The sequence below is a fragment of the Eriocheir sinensis genome, chromosome 16, assembly GCF_024679095.1.
Source record: "Eriocheir sinensis breed Jianghai 21 chromosome 16, ASM2467909v1, whole genome shotgun sequence".
Classification (NCBI taxonomy): Eukaryota; Metazoa; Arthropoda; class Malacostraca; order Decapoda; family Varunidae; genus Eriocheir; species Eriocheir sinensis.
The window spans coordinates 6960906-6979256 of NC_066524.1; the positions used below are offsets into that span (position 1 = coordinate 6960906).

Consider the following 18351-nt stretch of genomic DNA (forward strand, 5'->3'; position numbering starts at 1 on the left):
GGTGAGATTAGTGTGTTTGCCCCAGGCAGTAGTGCTCTCATGCTGGGGGCCAAATCTTTTGGTCCACAGGAGTTGGTATCAGAGGATATTGACACACAGGTTGCGGACATGGTGAATTACGTGTTCGACAACGGCATGAGGGAGGAGGACTACAAGGACATCTGTGAGGACGACATTGTGAAGAGGCCGGCCAACTGTCACGCACTCGCACCTGTGGAATGTAACACGCAGGTGTTTGAAGCCCTCAGAGTAGATGCTAGGACGGCAGACAGTCGCCTAAAAGAAGTCAACAAGGACATCCTGAGAGCGGCGACCATTATTACAAAATCCCTCTTGGTACTTGACAAGGTAGCTTCTGATGAGGGGAACGCTGAGGTGGCTCGCGAGGTCGGAATGATTAATGGCGCACTGGCTTTGTTGGGCCATGCAAACCACAGGAACAACCTAGCAAGGCGGCTGGTCATGAAACGGGAGATAAACCGTAAGTACTCGCGCCTTTGCTCAGACAGGGTGCCTATGACCCGCTTCCTCTTTGGAGATGACGTGTCACAGTCGGCCAAGAATATTGAAGACGCGGAGAAGCTTAAGCACAAGATTACCACCAAGAAGTCTTCTTTGGCCTGGCGATTCCCTGGGGGGAGGACGAGGAGTTCTTGGAGTAAAGCACCAAACAGGAGCTTCTCATCCAGGTTCCAGCCTTATGGTTTGCCGAGGACAGGCTACAGGGGCAATCAACGACCTGCACAGGCGAGGCAGGATACGGATCCAAAAAACGCGAAAGGCCGGGGGCACAAGGCTCGTCAGTAATTGAGGCAAGTAAGGACTTTGAAGCAGGTAGACTGCACTATTTTGTTTCTGAGTGGCAGAAATTTACACAAGACCCATTTGTTTTGGACATTGTTCAGCATTGCCACCTTAATATCAGTGTAGAGGACATTGAACATCTTTACTTTAAAGAGGTTGAATACCCATTTAATAGGAACAGCAACAATGCATTTCTAAGGAAATTCGCAAGCTCTTGCAACTCAAGGTCATTCAGGTTACTCAAAGGAATGACGATCAAATTATTTCCCCCATATTCTTAAGGAAGAAGCCAAATGGTGAATACAGACTTGTGCTTAATTTGAAAGAGTTAAACTTACACATCCCATACAAACATTTCGAAATGGAGAATTTTGAGCAGGCAATCAAACTTATTCATGCGGGTGACTGTTTGGCTTCAGTGGACCTTAGGCATGCTTATTACTCAGTGAAGGTTGCAGAGGAACAACAAAAATTTCTTTGTTTCACCTGGCACGGTACTGTTTACAAATTTACATGTTTGCCAAATGGAATTTCAGAGGGGCCACGACTGTTCACCAAATTAATGAAACCTGTCTTTGCTACCTTAAGAAAGAAGGGTTACAGGATCACCAGTTTTATTGATGACATGCTTATCATTCACAGTACAAGGTCAGGTTGTCTTGAAAGCATAAATGATACAATCACTTTGTTGAGGAGTTTGGGGTTCTACATTAATGAAGAGAAATCTGTCCTGATTCCTACGAAGTGCATAGAGTACTTGGGTAATGTTATTGACACGGAGAGTATGAAAATTTACTTGCCTGAACGCAGGCTGGATAAAGTAACACAAGGTTGTAAGGCCCTTCTGAGCAAGGAACGACACACCATCAGAGGGGTAGCTAGAGTGATAGGCATGCTTGTAGCTGCCACCCCAGCAGTGGAACTCGGTAAGCTTCATTACAGGAAATTAGAAGCAGCAAAGATTGCTGCCTTAAAGGAAGAGAAAGGTGACTTTAACAGGAAAATGACTATCACTAATGACATGAGAGAAGATTTGAATTGGTGGATAAATAACGTTTCAATTCAGGACAGACAAATTTTCAGAACAGGACCAGATATTGAATTGTACACGGATGCATCTCGCTCAGGCTGGGGTGGTCACCTAGACCAACAGACAGTGAGTGGTAATTGGTCAAGGGAGGAAAAACATTTACACATAAATGCTCTCGAGCTCAAAGCCATTCTCCTGACACTGCAAACATTCACACTTGAACTCAGAGACAGGCACATAAAGGTTTTCTGTGACAACACCACTGCCATATCGTATGTCAACGAAATGGGGGGTTCTAAATCGCAAACTTGCAACAACATATCTATTGAAAGTTGGGACTGGTGTGTGGGAAACAACTCGTGGATCATATGTTCGCACATACCAGGCAAAGACAACGTTATTGCAGACATAGCTTCTCGTAAAATTAATGACAGACGCGAATGGAAACTGGGTGAAAACATCTTCAGGGAGTTATCTCAAGTGTTTGGTACTCCTTCCATTGATCTGTTTGCCTCTAGAATTAATAAGCAAGTAAGCACGTTCTGTTCGTGGAAACCAGACCCAGAGGCAAAATATTTTGATGCGTTCTCATTTATATGGACACAGTTTCAACTTTGTTACATCTTTCCTCCGTTTTCATTAATTACTAGGTGCCTGCAAAAGCTAAAAGCAGAGGTAGCGAAAGGGTGGATGGTGGTGCCACTATGGACTTCGCAGCCTTGGATGGGCACTCTCCTCCAGTTGCTGGTCGATCACTCTCGTCTGATCATGGGGAAGGATGTGCTGACGCACCCATCTACGGCAGAACCTCACCCGCTATTGAAACACACGAGACTCATGGCGTGCCTTCTATCAGGGAATCCCTACGAGAACAGGGCGTATCTGCAGAGGGCGCAGAAATCGTTATGGCATCCTGGAAACCTGGCACAGAGAAGCAGTACAGGCCACACATCAGAAGGTGGGCCCAGTTTTGTCATAGACGGGATATCGATCCCGTTAATCCCACTGCACCAGAAATAATAAACTTTTTAACGGAAACATTCCACCGGAACGTGGGCTATGACAGTATCAACACAGCAAGAGGTGCTCTATCTTCATTGGGAATTGTAGTCAATGGCTGTAGGGCAGGGGTCCACCCTCTGGTGATCCGCTTTATGAGAGGGGTGTTCAATTTGAGACCAACCAAACCCAGGTACACAGACACTTGGGATGTTAAGTCCGTTTTGCAGAAACTGAGAACGATGTACCCACTGAAAAAACCTGTCACTTAAAGAAGTCACATTAAAACTCGTGATGTTGATGGCACTGACACAAGCTGCCAGAGTACAGACGTTACACTTGCTGGTATTAAATGGCATTACTATAGGAGATGACTTCATTTCAGTGCCTTTGGGGGGAATTCTTAAGCAGGGTAGGCCTAGCTACAACATTCGTAGCATTAAGTTTCAGGCTTATCCAAAGGACGCCAGTTTATGCGTGTGTGAAACCTTGAAATGCTACATTAAAGCCACACAAGAACACCGACAAATCACTCAACTCAATGACATTAAATTATTCATAAGTTTCATCAAATCACATAAAGCAGTGTCTAAAGACACTATTGCACGTTGGCTTAGAACTATGCTTAATATGTCTGGGGTAAACACCAACACTTTCACAGCAGGTAGTGTGAGGCCAGCCGCGGCATCATAAGCCAAAGCTATGGCTGTACCACTTGAATGCATAATGGCAAAAGCAGGATGGTCAAGGGAAACCACCTTTGCAACTTATTATGACAAGCACGTTGTCACAGGGACAGATGCATTTCAGGAGGCAGTGTTGGAATAAGTACATCAGCGGACAGCAGCTTGGATGCCCATGTTTGACTCTAATGCAGCTGCTTTTGTGGGCCTCAAAGTTAGGTTAAGATTATGTTTACATGTTACATGCAAATCTTTATGTACATACATTAATAAATATGTTATGTTTACACAAGGTACTGGTGAGCCCGGGTTACAGAGACTACTGGGAGTCATAGTGACAGCGGATTAATATTTTTATGGTTTTATTTGGGGATGATGGATTACTACAAATTGTTCCAATTGCATAATCCTCAACAGGTCAAGTTGTCATTTTGTTATATGTACATGCTCATACATGTACTTGCAAGGTCAATATGGTGTTATCTGTTTCCAATAAGGTTATTATTCCCCAAAATTCACGATACACATACGGTACGACACCCACATGGCTTCAAAGCCTCATGTGGAGGATTCCTCCAGCCGAACGGCGATTTGATGAAGTAAAATTAGAAAAGTACACGAGACTTACCTTAGGTCAGTTGAAGTGTACTTATAATTTTGCGAAGCAAATCGCCTCGGCTGGTTGGAAGCCTTCACATGCCCTCCTCTCCCACCCTTCGCTACTAATTACACTACTAATTACGCTACTAATCACACGACCAGATACCCTTTATTTCATGTGGGCGTTCGTACATGTCAAAGTCTGATCTGGCGGCGGCGCGTGAAGCTTTCTCATGTGAAGGCTTCCAACCAGCCGAGGCGATTTGCTTCGCAAAATTATAAGTACACTTCAACTGACCTAAGGTAAGTCTCGTGTACTTTTCTAATTTTTGTTACACCTTTGTGGTGATTGTGTGCACAGTGTCCTCGGTTGTCCTGATTGACTTCCGTGTATACGACTCCGCACCAGGTAAGTCTAACCTTCTCTATCATTCCTCTCCCATGTTTATTCGTCCTCTTTTCTTAGCTGCCTGTAATGTGATTACTATTTAGGTAGTATCATTTGTGTGGAGAGGATGCTAGACGGTTAGGGTTATCAGTGTTATTAACTTGTTATTTAATAAACCTAAGGTTAAGATAGCGAGTGTTTGCCTTCCCACTTCCTGAGATACCTATCATTTTCTATCCTGAACCTTCGGCATTGGAGGCGAACGTAGTTCTCGCAATCTCTAAGCCTTTACAGAGGGCAAGGGTAAAGTGTGGTTGAAGGGAACACAGGGATTAGAGGGCAAGGGTAAAGTGTGGCTGAAGGGAACACAGGGATTAGAGGGCAAGGGTAAAGTGTGGCTGAAGGGAACACAGGGATTAGGGGGTGAGGGTAAGATGTGACGGGAAGGAATGAAGGGCTTAGGAGGGCTTTAAGTCTCAGGGGAATTAAAAGGAGTGGCATTCCATGGTTCAGGGCCCATACTTATTAAGCTAGCACTTCGTCTCTGGCTCGTCTTCAGAGCCCAAACCAGCCCTGTGGAGTCCTATATCCTAGGTGTTAATCTGAGACTCGGCGTGAGTAGCTAAAGTTAGTCCCAGGCAGGCATAAGTCCTGGGTCTTCAGCTGAGGCATCGACCTTCAAATGTAAACATTGCCGGGTGATGCCAGACAGCCAGCGTGCCTCATCAATACTGTATTACAGTCAAACGCTCACTAAAGCCTTATGAAACCATATTATAATGGCTATGAAGTACCGTATTTTGCGGCGTATAACGCACAAGACAAGGCAGGTCAGTCAACAAACAAATACCAGTGATCACCACCTCAAGGAAGAAAGCACCCTACAAACGAGACAAGCCTTACAAAGATCTCGAAGTGCCTCGACTGTGGTATGACTTGCCCTCAATACTACTATCCAATGTGACATCCCTCAATAACAAACTGGGTGAAGTCATCAGCACCGTCAACACTATCAGTGTTGATGTAGCAGCCATAACCGAAGCCTGGCAAATAACCCCTGAAACCTGCAACATCACGGGTTATCAACTCTTTCACCGCCTCAGGACAGGTAAACGTGGTGGAGGATTAGTGTTGTACTCCCGCTCTAACCTTCACCCCACCCTCCACCCTGTGGAACCCCCAGAGGGTGTGGAAGCCCTGTGGGCGAGGCTCACCCCCCCCTCCCACCCCCGCCTCGCTGCCTCAATCATCCTCTGCCTGGTCTACCACCCCACTCGCGCCGCCACAGCCAACCAGCTCATCACTCACATCATTGACACCATGGATGACCTCCGCTCAAGATTCCACTCTGCAAAAGTAGTAATATGTGGTGATTTTAATCAACTCAACACCTGTGAAATAGAAGAGCAGCTGAACCTCACTCAGGTAGTGGATTTTCCCACTCACGGGAGAAACACACTCGACCTCACCCAGCACTACCTCCCCCCCCAGCCACTCCCTCCCATGGGACGCAGCAACCACACCTCCATTCTGTGGTCGCCAGCACCTTCCACCTCACGCCCCACAAGCACTGTTGCCAAGACCTACAGACCCATGACGGACTCAGCAATGTTTGGTCAGTGGATCACACAGTACCCCTGGACTGAGGTGCTTACTGTTGAGGATGTTCAAGACAAGTGGAGTAACTACCAGCAAACCATCACCACAGCACACCATCACTTCTTCCCAGAAAAATCTCTGCGAATCCACCCATCAGATGCCCCTTGGATCACACCCTGGATTAAGCGACTCATGCAGCAACGCAACTCGGCATTCTTCACCAACCCCTCCCTCTTCAAGCATCTCCGGAACAAAGTAATACGGGAAATCAAGGCAGCAAAATTAACATACTACCCTAACAAGATACACAAGCTCAAGCAGGAAAACATCAGCAGGTGGTACTCCAAGATCCGAGACCTGTGTGGATTAAACAAGACCACTGCCCCCATCCTGGGTGTGACTCACCTGCCCGCCCCGGAAGCAGCTGAGGTCATTAACACCCACTTCGCCGACATCTGCCAGTCCCTGCCCAGCCTAGACCTCACCTCACTCCCCACCTACCTACCCACACCTGCACCACTCCCTTTAGTTCTCGAGCACGAGGTTGCCACCGCACTACTCAAGCTCAAATCGAGACGCTCCACTACTCCAGCTGACCTCCCTATCAAGCTTTACCAAGAATTCTCCACAGAATTAGCCACCCCTCTGCGCTCCATCATCAACGCCTCCCTCCATCAAAGTCAGTGTCCCGCAGCCTGGAAGCAAGCCTACGTCACCCCCGTCCCGAAAACAAGCACACTTCAGTCCCTTAGTGACTACAGGCCCATCGCCATCACCCCGATCCCCAGCCTGCTCTGTGAAGGCTTCATCTTCAGATGGGCCTATACTCACCTCGCCCCCCTCATAGACCAACAGCAATTCGGGAACATCAAGTCCTCCTCCACCACTCGCTGCCTCGTTGACCTTCTCGATTATATCTACCGAAACCTCGAAAAACGCAAAACATCAGTAGCCCTCACCTTCGTAGACTTCCGGAAAGCCTTCGACCTCATTCACCACACCACCGTCATCACCAAGGCCATCAACCTCTAGCTTCACCCCAGCCTGGTGTCCTGGCTCTCTAACTTCCTCTTCCACAGGAGTCAGGTCGTAAGGCATCAGGGAGCGACCTCCCCCCCTCAGCACCTCACCTGTGGGGTCCCCCAGGGTACCAGGATGTGTCCATTATGCTTCCTGATGCTTGTAAATGACGCCATGATGGACGCCAGTGCTCAGTGGAAATATGTGTACGACACCACCCTCGCCACCACCATCAACAACGACAACCCGGATTACAGCCACCTCCAGCTCCTCCTTGACCGCCTCCACACTTGGACCACCGACAACAAAGTCACCCTCAACACCAACAAGACTACAATAATGCACATCCACACCTCCTCAGACACCCTCCCCCTTCCCTGTGTTTCCATCGACGGGCGTCCCCTCCAGATGGTTCATTCTGCCAAGCTTCTCGGCCTCACCATTGATGACAAACTGACGTGGGGGCAACACATCAGCTCCCTCATAAAGTCAGCCACATACCAGCTATACCTCCTCCGAAGACTGAAGAAGATGGGGACACCCACGCGTGAGCTGGCGAGTGTGTACTCCACCTTCATACTCCCTCGGCTCACGTACGCATCCCCTGCTTGGTCATCTTCCCTCAACGCCATCAACTCGAGCGGGTGCAGAAAAGGGTGGTGCGGCTGATCCTGGGGACCGGCTACACCACCTAATAGGAGGCCCTCTCCGCCCTGCACCTCACCACCCTTCAGGCCCGTCACCAACACCTCCTCTAGCAGTTCGCCACCAAACTCCTTCACCACCCATGACATAGGAACCTGCTCCCCCCGGTAGCTCCCCCTCCCCGCCACAATGTTCAACACCACGACAAGCTGCGTGTACTGACAGGTATAAGAACAGTGCAATACCCACAATAGTGAAATTCCTGAACACATAGACTCTTTACTCCTAAGTTACTTTTAAGTTTGTAGTTTTAATGATTTCCCTATATATGTATATTTTCAGCTCTCGAGCTGCTTCTCCCTAAATAAACCGTATATTATTATTATTATTATTATTATAACACGCACCCCAAACTTTAAGACAACAATTTTGGAAGAAAAAAATAGTTCTTAACCCTCTCACGCACTGTAAGTTTCCAATAAGTTTCTGTTCCACTCATCATACATTTCGCAGGCCCGACCGGCGATACTCTACATTCCCGGACGTATTTTACCCTCACAGATATATCGTACCACAATAAATTTGGTATCAATGGCTTCATAAAAACTTGTACTAGAACAGGTGCAAATAAAAATAAAGGAAAAAAAATATATATATATATATATATATATATATATATATATATATATATATATATATATATATATATATATATATATATATACAATACAAACTTGTTTCAAGTCTCCGTATAGAATATTGTACACAATAAATCCTAAGTACCAACTCTTCCCCACTCGCTAGCTCGAAATTTTGTGGGCCAACTTTTTTTAGCCGAATATATGTTTCAAAGCAGAATTTAGTGAGGATTCTAATGGTATCCTCAAAATCCTCATATGCCTCTTAGTTCCCGAGTTACACCGAGAAAACTATTTTTTTCCTCTCCCGTCAGAGTAGGCTAACAAATAAAAATCGCTCAAAGCTCCTCATCTATGCTCCTTAGAAAGGTTGCCATATGTTACCATTAAGAACCTTATCCCAACAAATGACGCTCCCAAATTTGACGCACTTTCACCGAAAACTTAATTTTTAATCAATTTTTTAAAATTTTATGATGCGTTTCGCATCATCGTGCGCCAGGATCTTTTACCCTTTGATGACGCGGAACGCATAAGAAATATCTACGGGTTAAAGAACATTAACGATGTACAGTTTTCCAAACTTTATATATTTTTGGTGTAACCTGTACAGCTTGAATTGACAAGTGTCTCTGAGTAAAGCAACGAAAATGGTGGCCGGGCTGGTGTTGTGAGAAATACATCCCCGTACATACTGATGATGCACAGCTTCTGAGATCATAATTAGCATATTATTCTCACCATCACTCATAGGTTATGACAGACAACTAGACAAGACACAATTCACGCGGTTCTGGTGACACGCGGCATGCAGCTGTTTGTTGTGTGGGTGTGGTTGTGTGGTTTTCAAACAATGCAAATGGTGGCCAGGGTGGTGTTCTGTGAAATAACTCCTTGTACAAGACTCATGATGTACAGTTTCTGATATCATATATATTTACCCCATTATTCTCACTAATATTAATAATTAATAATGAACACATGGATATTTTTTTTCCAATATGATTTTTTATGTAGCTTGTACTGCTCGAATTGGCAACAGTGCTCCTTAGTCATTCAAAACAATGCAAATGGCTGCCGGGTCATGTCGGCGCCCGGGCCCCGACGGAAAAAAGGGATAACAACAAGGCATGGGGGATCCTCCACTGATTTAATTTTTGTATAGTACAGGGGGGTCGCCTGATATGCGAACTTGGGATATGCGAACCACCTCATATGCGACCTCCTTCCTCCCTCCCTCCCCCCCTTGGGGGGTGGAGCACGTGGGAGCTGTGACTTGACTCGGTAGTAAGAGAAAAGTTTTTTTTTCATTCATTTCATGTAACCAACTTCGCTAACATCCATTTCCTACCAAATAATGAACTTGCTGTTACTCACTTCCCGAAGGAAGGGAAATAAACAATGGCGCAATCTGGCAACTCTACTCTGTGAGACGGCTCCACGTGTTCTCTTCATCAGTACGTCTAAAGCAGCCATTGCTCTCACAAGCTGTGTCTGTGCTGTGTGCAAGCTAGCCTGTGGGCTATTGTTGTTGCTGTTGTTGTTATTATGGCGCCTCCAAAGTGTATGTCCTCGTCCTCTTCACCGTAAGGGAGGGTGGAACGAAACCCGTAGGTCCTTTGAACTGTGTATTGAAAGGCAGGCGTACAGGAAGTCCGGAAGACGGAGCGTGTAGTGTACTCCGTGATGGCTGCTCTCAGACTGAGGAAAACGGGAAACTGTAATGGCTGACAAGTGTTGCCATACAGGATGTAACGTTATGTCCTTCCCGCTTAGGTAGGGAAGGACGGACTGTAAACCCAGGTGTACTGTGTAGGTGTGAAGCAAACACGTTACGTTAAGTGCGTATCCTATTCTGAATAACCCACACCTCCCCTCCCCCCCTGAGCTCATAGCAGCGTCTTGAGCGAACTATGTCGTAGTTGCTGCGTGCTGCTGGCGTCGTTGAAGGCGCTGAGAACGGCGGGGTGCCGGAGAGTCCTGGGAGGTCGCCCCGTCAGGAGGTGCTGGATGGTCCTCGGTGGTTGCTCCTTCGGCGGCCGGCACTGGACGCAGGTGTAGCCTGTTGCACTTGAGGATGCGGCCGTTAGGGAGCTGGACTTCATACTGACGTGGCCTTGGTTGAGCCACGACGGTGCCTGTCCTATACCAACGCTTGGTAACTGGGTCCTGGATGCGGACACGCTGGTGTATGGGCAGAACAGGCAGTTGTCCAGCACTGCTGTTGTAGCGGGACTGAGCCTTCTGGTCCCGCTGGGCGGCACGGCGATCACACTCCTCCGGTCGGGCTGCCATTCCGGCTGGTAAGCAGCGGGTGAGCAGGTACGCGCGTGCGGAGGGGGTGGCCGTAGATCACTTGCGCTGGTGAGCGGCCCGTGTAGTTAGGCGTGTTCCTCACCTCCAACAGTCCTCGAATAAACGGCTCGCTCTGGATGTTGCCGTCAGGAGCTACCTTTAGGATGAGGTGTTTAATGGCCTTTACTGACGCCTCTGCATGACCATTGGACTGAGGGTGATTAGGTGAAGCTACATCGTGCCTCACATTCCAGCGTTGCAGGAAGTTCTGGAACTCCCTGGAGGTGAACGGTGGTCCGCCGTCGGTACGGAGGCGGACTGGGGTGCCCTTGTCGGCGAAGTAGGCGTTGAATCGCTGCATGGTGGCGTGTGCGGTCGTGTCGCTGCCACACTGGAAGACGACCGGCCATCCCGACAGTCTGTCAACTATGGCGAGCGTCTTCCCGCGGCTGAGAAGTGATCAGCTGACACCGACTCGAACGGTCGTGTTGGGTGGTCGTCGTTCCTGTATTCTTCTTTCTGCTGACTCGGGAGCAGTGTCTGGCAGGCTGCACATGCCCTCACGACGTTGGTGATGGCGGCAGACACTCCAGGCCAGAACACTGTCTGCTGGGCTCGGCGTTTAGTGGCCTCGGCTCCACGGTGGCCGTCATGCAGACGTTGTAAGACGGACTTGCGTAGCGCCGCAGGCACTACGACACGTGGGCCGTATAGGACGAGGTCGCCGTCGCAGTATAGCTCGTCCCGAAGCTTCCAGTAGTCCAGCAGGGAATTGTGGAGGTCGTATCTGTGGCGCGGAAAGCCGTGACGTACACACTCCAGCAGTCGCACGTATGTTTCATCAGCACGCGCTGCCTGCTGCAGGTCCTCCAGCTGCATGTCTGTGGGCTGCTCTTCGGCCATGGCGAGAGAGTGTACAGCTCGTACTGCGACGGCAGTCTGCACCGAGACATCAGCTAGCATGTCGTCGTCATCCGTGGGACAGCTGACTGGGTGGCGTGACAGCGCATCAGGTATGCACAGTTGCTTCCCTGCGCGCCACCGGGCCGTGAAGACGAACGGCGACAGCTTCTCCTTGAGGCGTTGTAATCTGGGGTTCTCCACCGCGTCAAGTGTGTAGTGGTTGAGTATAGGGATCAAGGGGCGATGGTCCGTGACATGCTCGAATGTTTGTAGTCCCTTCAAGTAGTACCCACACTTGTGCATTGCCCATACCGTGGCCAGCATCTCCAGCTCTATTGTGGCGTACCGCGTCTCTGCGTCCGTGAGGAAGCGGGAGCCACATTGCACAAGCGAGTTTGCCTCCCCGTGCTCCTGTAGCAAGACGTAACCAATGCCGTGAGACGTGAGGCATCAGTCTGGAGGATGGTGGGCAAGTTTGGGTCGAACATCGCCAGTACTGGTGGGCCGGCCAGAGATGTCTTGAGCCGCTGGAAGGCTGCGTCGTGGTCGGCTGTCCATGTGAATGTGCGCCGTGGGCTCAGTAAGGGGCGTAGTGGCTGGGCTGCAGCGGAGATGTCAGGCGAAAATTCGGCCAGTTGGTTCACCAGACCCATGAATGAGCGAAGGTCTGTGATGTTCGCCGGCGTCGGGAATTCTGCGATGGCTCGCACCTTCTCCGGGTCTGCTGCAATGCCGGTAGCCGACAGCACAAATCCACAAAACTTGACGGCAGGTGTGGCCAGGGCAAACTTGTCCGCGTTCAGGGTAATACCGTTGGCGCGGCACCTGGCCAGTACTTGGTGGACGCGGTAAGTGTGGCAGAAGCTCCTGCGTCGTGAGAAGGACGTCATCCACCACTTTGACACATTTAGTGATGCCCTGTAGTGCTGCGTCACCGCGGCGGCAGAAGGCGTCTCCTGTCGCTGCAAAGCCCATAGGACCACGTCTGTATTTGTAGCGGCCGTAAGGCGTGATAAACGTTGTTAGGTGTTGGTCCTCCTCCGCTAACTCCAGTTGCCAGTATCCGTGCAGGGCGTCGATGGCTGTGAAGAATCTGCGCCTCTGGTGTGGCGCTCCTGATAGCGGCAAAGGGTGTAGGAGATGGGTGGGCGGGCGTGAGACCTGACTGTTAAGTTTAGACAAGTCAGTTGTGATCCGCCGCCGCCTTGAGGCTTCGGAACTGCTACTAGTGGGTGGCACCAGGGTGACGGTCGTCCTCCACAGGTGCGATGATGCCCTGTGCCTCCATGCTGTCGAGCTCCTGCCGTACGCATCCTGGTATGCCAGAGGATCTGCCGAGGTGTGTGTACTGCGAAGGGTTGAGCGTCCTCGCGCAGGTGAATCCGCATCGGTGGTCCAGTCATCGGCCGAAGCGGGGACGTTATCAGATCCTCTTTTCTCACAAGCACGTCAGCAAACTCTTGGAGGAAGTATCTCTTCGCTTCTGCAGGAGTTGTGGCTGCTGTGAACGGCGGTGGTGAGGTACGCGGGGAGGCGTGAGGGGTGAAGCAGGCGAGAGGGAGGAGGTGGGGCGAGGCGCGGTGGCCTTGGGAACCGTGACGTCATCGACTGCTGTGTCGTCCGCTGCTGCTCCGCGGTCCGTGCGCGCTGCACCGTCATGGTCGCCTCCTGCCGCATCTCCCTCCGTATCAGCTGTGCTGTCTTGCTCGCTAGTGCTTGTACACACCCGTGCAGCATGTGTTACCTCTTGTATGGGTTGTGGGAAGCGCTCTGGGATAATGGCGAGTTCCTTGCAGGCCCTGTATGAAAGAAGGGGAGCAGGAGTACCTGAGTGTACGTCGATCCACTCTCCTGTTTGTAAATCCTTCAATGTAAGCTGAACATAGACAGATCCGAGTGCTTGCTTCATCTCTGTGCCGTCAGCAGTGTACCTCGGCGCCTGAGGAGGTGGCTTGAGGTCTTCGATGGTCACTCCTATGCTAGGCAGGTGACTCGGGCCAATGATTGTCGCGTCAGCGCCCGTGTCAGGTATCATGCTGAGAGCACCTGACCCTTTTCCGTGGGAGACGGTGACGACGACGGGGGGAGAGGTCTCGAGGGGTGCACGTGATCCCGAGTGCACGCGACGTGCGCTGCTCGCGTTGCCAGAGGTGGTTTTTCCCTTTTCACCGGGCTTGTGACCTCCCCTCGCAGACGTCCCGTTGTACTGTTTGTCTTGTTTTGCCAGGCAGCATCGGTCGTAATGGCCCACTTTTGCACAGGAGTTACATTTGGCCTCGGCTGCAGGGCATCGGGGTGTACGGGGCCAATGCCCTTTCTTGCCACAGTTACGACAGGTTGCGTTGATAGCTGGGCAGTTTCCTTTATCGTGAGCCTTGCTGCAGTTGTGACATGTTCCTGTGGGGGGCGGCTTTGACTTCACCTGGGCTTTTTCTTTCTTGTACTTTGATGTAGCTCGTACAGTCTGTGAGTTTGAGGAGATGGCAGTGGCGGTGTGGCGAGCCGCTTCATGGGCATAACACTGCGCTACTACCTCGTCAAGTGTCTTGGTGGGGATGATGCTAATCAGGTCCTCGACTAGCTCCTCATCACGCAGGCCCATCAACAAGACATGCTTCAGCTGCGTCTGTTCACATTCGTCGTTGCACCCCTTGCATATCTCCACAGCTTCTGCCAGGGTCTTGACTCGGACGAAGAAGTCGTTAAAGGGCTCCCCGACCTCCTGCTTGCAGCTGAACAGATCCCGTCTTCTCAGTGCTTCGTTGGTCTGAGCACGGAAGTGGCTGTCCAGTTTATCGAGGACGTCGTTGATGGGGGTGGAGTCGTCCTGGGGCAGCCGCAGACGATACCTCAGAATGTGAACTACCTCGTTGCTGAGGCTGAGTCGCAGTTGTACATATTGTTTTTTCAGGTCCATGCCCTCCAGATCTGTCATCGTAGAGTAATCTTGAAACCGCCTCCGCCATTCTCGAAAAGCCTGGTATGTAGTGTCACGCTGTAATGGTGCGGGCGGCTGGATTACCGCTTTGATCTGTGCAGCGGGCGGTCTGGATGGCTGGGTGGAGGAGTGAAGGGAGGAAGGGTCGACGTCACTGTGTGCGTTGGGGGCGGGCGTGACTGGTGTGCCGGTGCTGAGAGTTAGGGCTTGTATCAATGTCTGGAACTCCTGCTTCCTTATCTCCGCTTCCTGGCGACGTGTCTCCGCCTCCTGCAAGCGACGTGCCTCGGCTTCCTCGCGGCGTATTTGAGCCTCCTCTTCACGTCTACTCTGTTCCCGAGTGTCGAAGTACTTGAGAAGTGACGTGAAGTCGCATTTTTCTCCCTCCATGCTTGCAGCTTCTTTACTAGTCTGACTTCTGAGGACTGGTGGTGGCATGTGTCACGAGCGAAGGCCGGGTCAACCCCGCGGAGCCAAGCCGTGTCACCATGGACCACACCGGTGTGCTGTAGTCCGCAGGAGTAGGAGGTGGCGGTAGGAGCGATGTGACGTGGCGTCGAGAAGTGGTGACGTATTAGTGACGTGGGTGGTGTGCTGGTTCGCGAGTGGATGAACGTCGGTGTGGAGCGGGTGGTGGGCGGGGCTTAGGGTCCTGCGGGCTGCGGCGGGAAACTGGCTGCGCGCGTCAGTGCCCCCAGGGCTACGATGAGGGGAGGGAGTGCGAAATGTTGCTCCGTCCCAACGCACCGTAACCGCACCCTGTATGCCGTATAAAGACACACGAAAAACACACCTAACGTCACTCGCGAACTCGTAAAGTCACTGCACACCACTGCACTAGCGAGTCACCACAACACGCACTCACTGCTGCCGATGAGTCTTGTAGGAGCCGCTGAACACACAGTCGCCGGCCTCCATGCACTCACTGCTCACTGCGCCATGTATGTCCTCGTCCTCTTCACCGTAAGGGAGGGTGGAACGAAACCCGTAGGTCCTTTGAACTGTGTATTGAAAGGCAGGCGTACAGGAAGTCCGGAAGACGGAGCGTGTAGTGTACTCCGTGATGGCTGCTCTCAGACTGAGGAAAACGGGAAACTGTAATGGCTGACAAGTGTTGCCATACAGGATGTAACGTTATGTCCTTCCCGCTTAGGTAGGGAAGGACGGACTGTAAACCCAGGTGTACTGTGTAGGTGTGAAGCAAACACGTTACGTTAAGTGCGTATCCTATTCTGAATAACCCACACAAAGAACTCGAAAAAGCAGTTTATTACATTGGAAACTAAGTTAAAAGTGATAGACATGAGAAAATATATGCTAGGTTAAAGAGTTTGGGAAAATGTGGCTGACCGCCCATATACCATTATTTACATGCTTTTTAAGGTTCCTAATATGCGAATTTGCGATATGCGAGGCTTTGAACCGCCCATATTCTCGCATATTAGACGACCCCCCTGTAGTTATTTGATCACCCTGTAAAGTCGTCCCTCAAATAGTACGGAATCCGGGTCCTGCCGGGCTCAGCTGTTACCCACAGGCCCAAGTTACCAGTAATGCATTTTCTGCTGCAGTCACAGTGCAGTGTTACCACGCTGGGGGGGTCGAGGGGGGGCGAAGCCCCCCGTTAGAGGTCAGGTTATTTAAAGTTCGGTTGGAGTAGTTTAAATATGCGTCCCTTAACTATATAATATGGAGGCGTAATGTCGTATTTTGGAGGCGCGGAGTCAATCTCCACAATAACCGTTTCGTATCTTATTTAATGTATGATTTAGAGAGCAATAATAGAAATTGTGGTTGAGAGTAGGAGACAGTGTGAGTGTATGACATGGCTCGCTCGCTTACAATGTGGAAGGCAGCACTGCCAGGATGGCTCACTTGTCCAGCTTGGTAACACTACAGCAGAAAATGCATAACTGGCAACTTTGGCCGGCGAGTAGAAACTGAGCCAGGCGGGAAACCCGGATTCCATAGGAGTGCCCACTCCTGCCCACCAATTTCTTGTTTAAGGTAAGAAAATGCCCATTTATGTGTTTATAATGGGTTAATTTATGAACAAACAGAAAAGGACGGGCTTTATCTCCACTCTTGCAGCACTCTTGGAGCACTCGCAGTTACTGCGGCAAGAATTTATTTTACACTATGACAGATACAGCGAACACTGCTCTCATTCACGTGGTATGCTCTCCCTACCACAATGTAACTCATCCTGAAATGAAACTTCTCCTAAATCTGAATTCTTCTGCAAGGTGCACACTTTCTCGAACGCTTTGGGGTGTTTTCAGCAGGTGTTTTGGTAGAAAAGTGTTACCACTCACACTATGGCTACTTGGTGCAACGAGCAGGAAATTTTAAAATCATAAAAAAATTCATCCATGACAATCCGTATAAAACCGAAACCAAATTATTGGAAACCGAACTATTTGAGGGACGACTGTATTCTATGATAACATATTATAAGATACCTATGGACTACGAAGGAACATAAACAATAATAAAGGTAAGTTTGCAGTTGTTATCGGACAACACGAAAAAAAAAAAAAAAGAGACCCATAAAACACCCCAAAGAAGAAAAAAATCAATAAAAATTAGTACTTTCAGCGTATAGTGCGCAAGGATAAACTTTCAGGCATTTTTTATGTGAAAAAGGTGTGCGTTATACGCCGTGAAATATGGTACTTCTATTCAATACTTTCACCATTTTAAGGTATTCTTATCCACTAATTTTCATATGAGATAACTGATCTTTCGAGATAACTTGTTGTTGGCAACTTTACATTCCCCACTACCTATGGTGGCTGGAACCCCAGCTAGGCTGAAAACTCGTCACTTAGGAGAGAATTAAGTCAAACGCCTCATTTCTTTATAAGTATGGGCCCAGGGATGGTTGCTTTTCAATACACAAAAATTTAAAAACAACAGTAACACAGTCCAATACATAGGATTTGACAGCAGTGTTTTACACAACACCTACTAAAGGTTATATGACATGCAGCCACACAACAATAAAGGGACGTCAACACAACAAAAACACACAAAAGAACACAGCTATCGAGCAGAAAAAGACGAATTAGATGGGTGGGCAACCAGGTGCTGACGGATGGCTGGAATGACTGTAGACACAGCTGTTCACAAGTAAAGTGGACTTGTGTGTGTGTGTGTGTGTGAGAGAGAGAGAGAGAGAGAGAGAGAGAGAGAGAGAGAGAGAGAGAAAAAAACAACACATTATACAATATCGTCAACCATACTGAAAGCAGCAGCCTCACCTTATTATCCTTTAAGGCCATTTCCAGTACTTTGTCACTTTTTTTGTTAATGTTCCACAGACCGCTGCACAGCACCTTGTCTGAGATGCGTCCCCCAAGTTCCAGCACACGCAAGTTCCTGTAAAATTTTATATTTTACTAAATATGTCACTGTCTAAGAAGCATAGTCTCCTTTAAATATAAATGCATAATATCATGGCCCTAATTATGCCAAATCCATATGGAATAATATATATATATATATATATATATATATATATATATATATATATATATATCTATATATATATATATATATATATATATATATAGATATATACACAACCTCGATTTGCGGACCTCCATTTGCGGATTTTTTGCGGACAAGAGTCCGTGGGGTAAAAAAAAAAAGTCCGGGACAAGTCGATTTCAAACTACGCGCCAGACAAAGTTCGCAAATCGGGCACTAGATGGCAGCGCGGACATACACGTCTAGTACTGGACTGTACACAAGTATGCCGCGTCACACGAGTGTTGTGCTTACGTGCTTGTGGATACACCTCTTCT

The 18351-nt window shown here is 49.1% G+C and overlaps 1 protein-coding gene across 4 annotated transcripts in view; it reads right to left on the reverse strand.

Moving 5' to 3' along the window:
• The window catches only part of LOC126999223 (uncharacterized), a 133620-nt gene that overhangs the window by 58709 nt on the left and 56560 nt on the right, over nucleotides 1-18351 (reverse strand). For all 4 annotated transcript variants that reach the window (XM_050861555.1, XM_050861554.1, XM_050861557.1 and 1 more), the window contains one exon: nucleotides 17806-17923. In XM_050861555.1, coding sequence (XP_050717512.1) covers nucleotides 17806-17923 — 118 coding nt within the window. The remainder of the gene's footprint in view (nucleotides 1-17805; nucleotides 17924-18351) is intronic.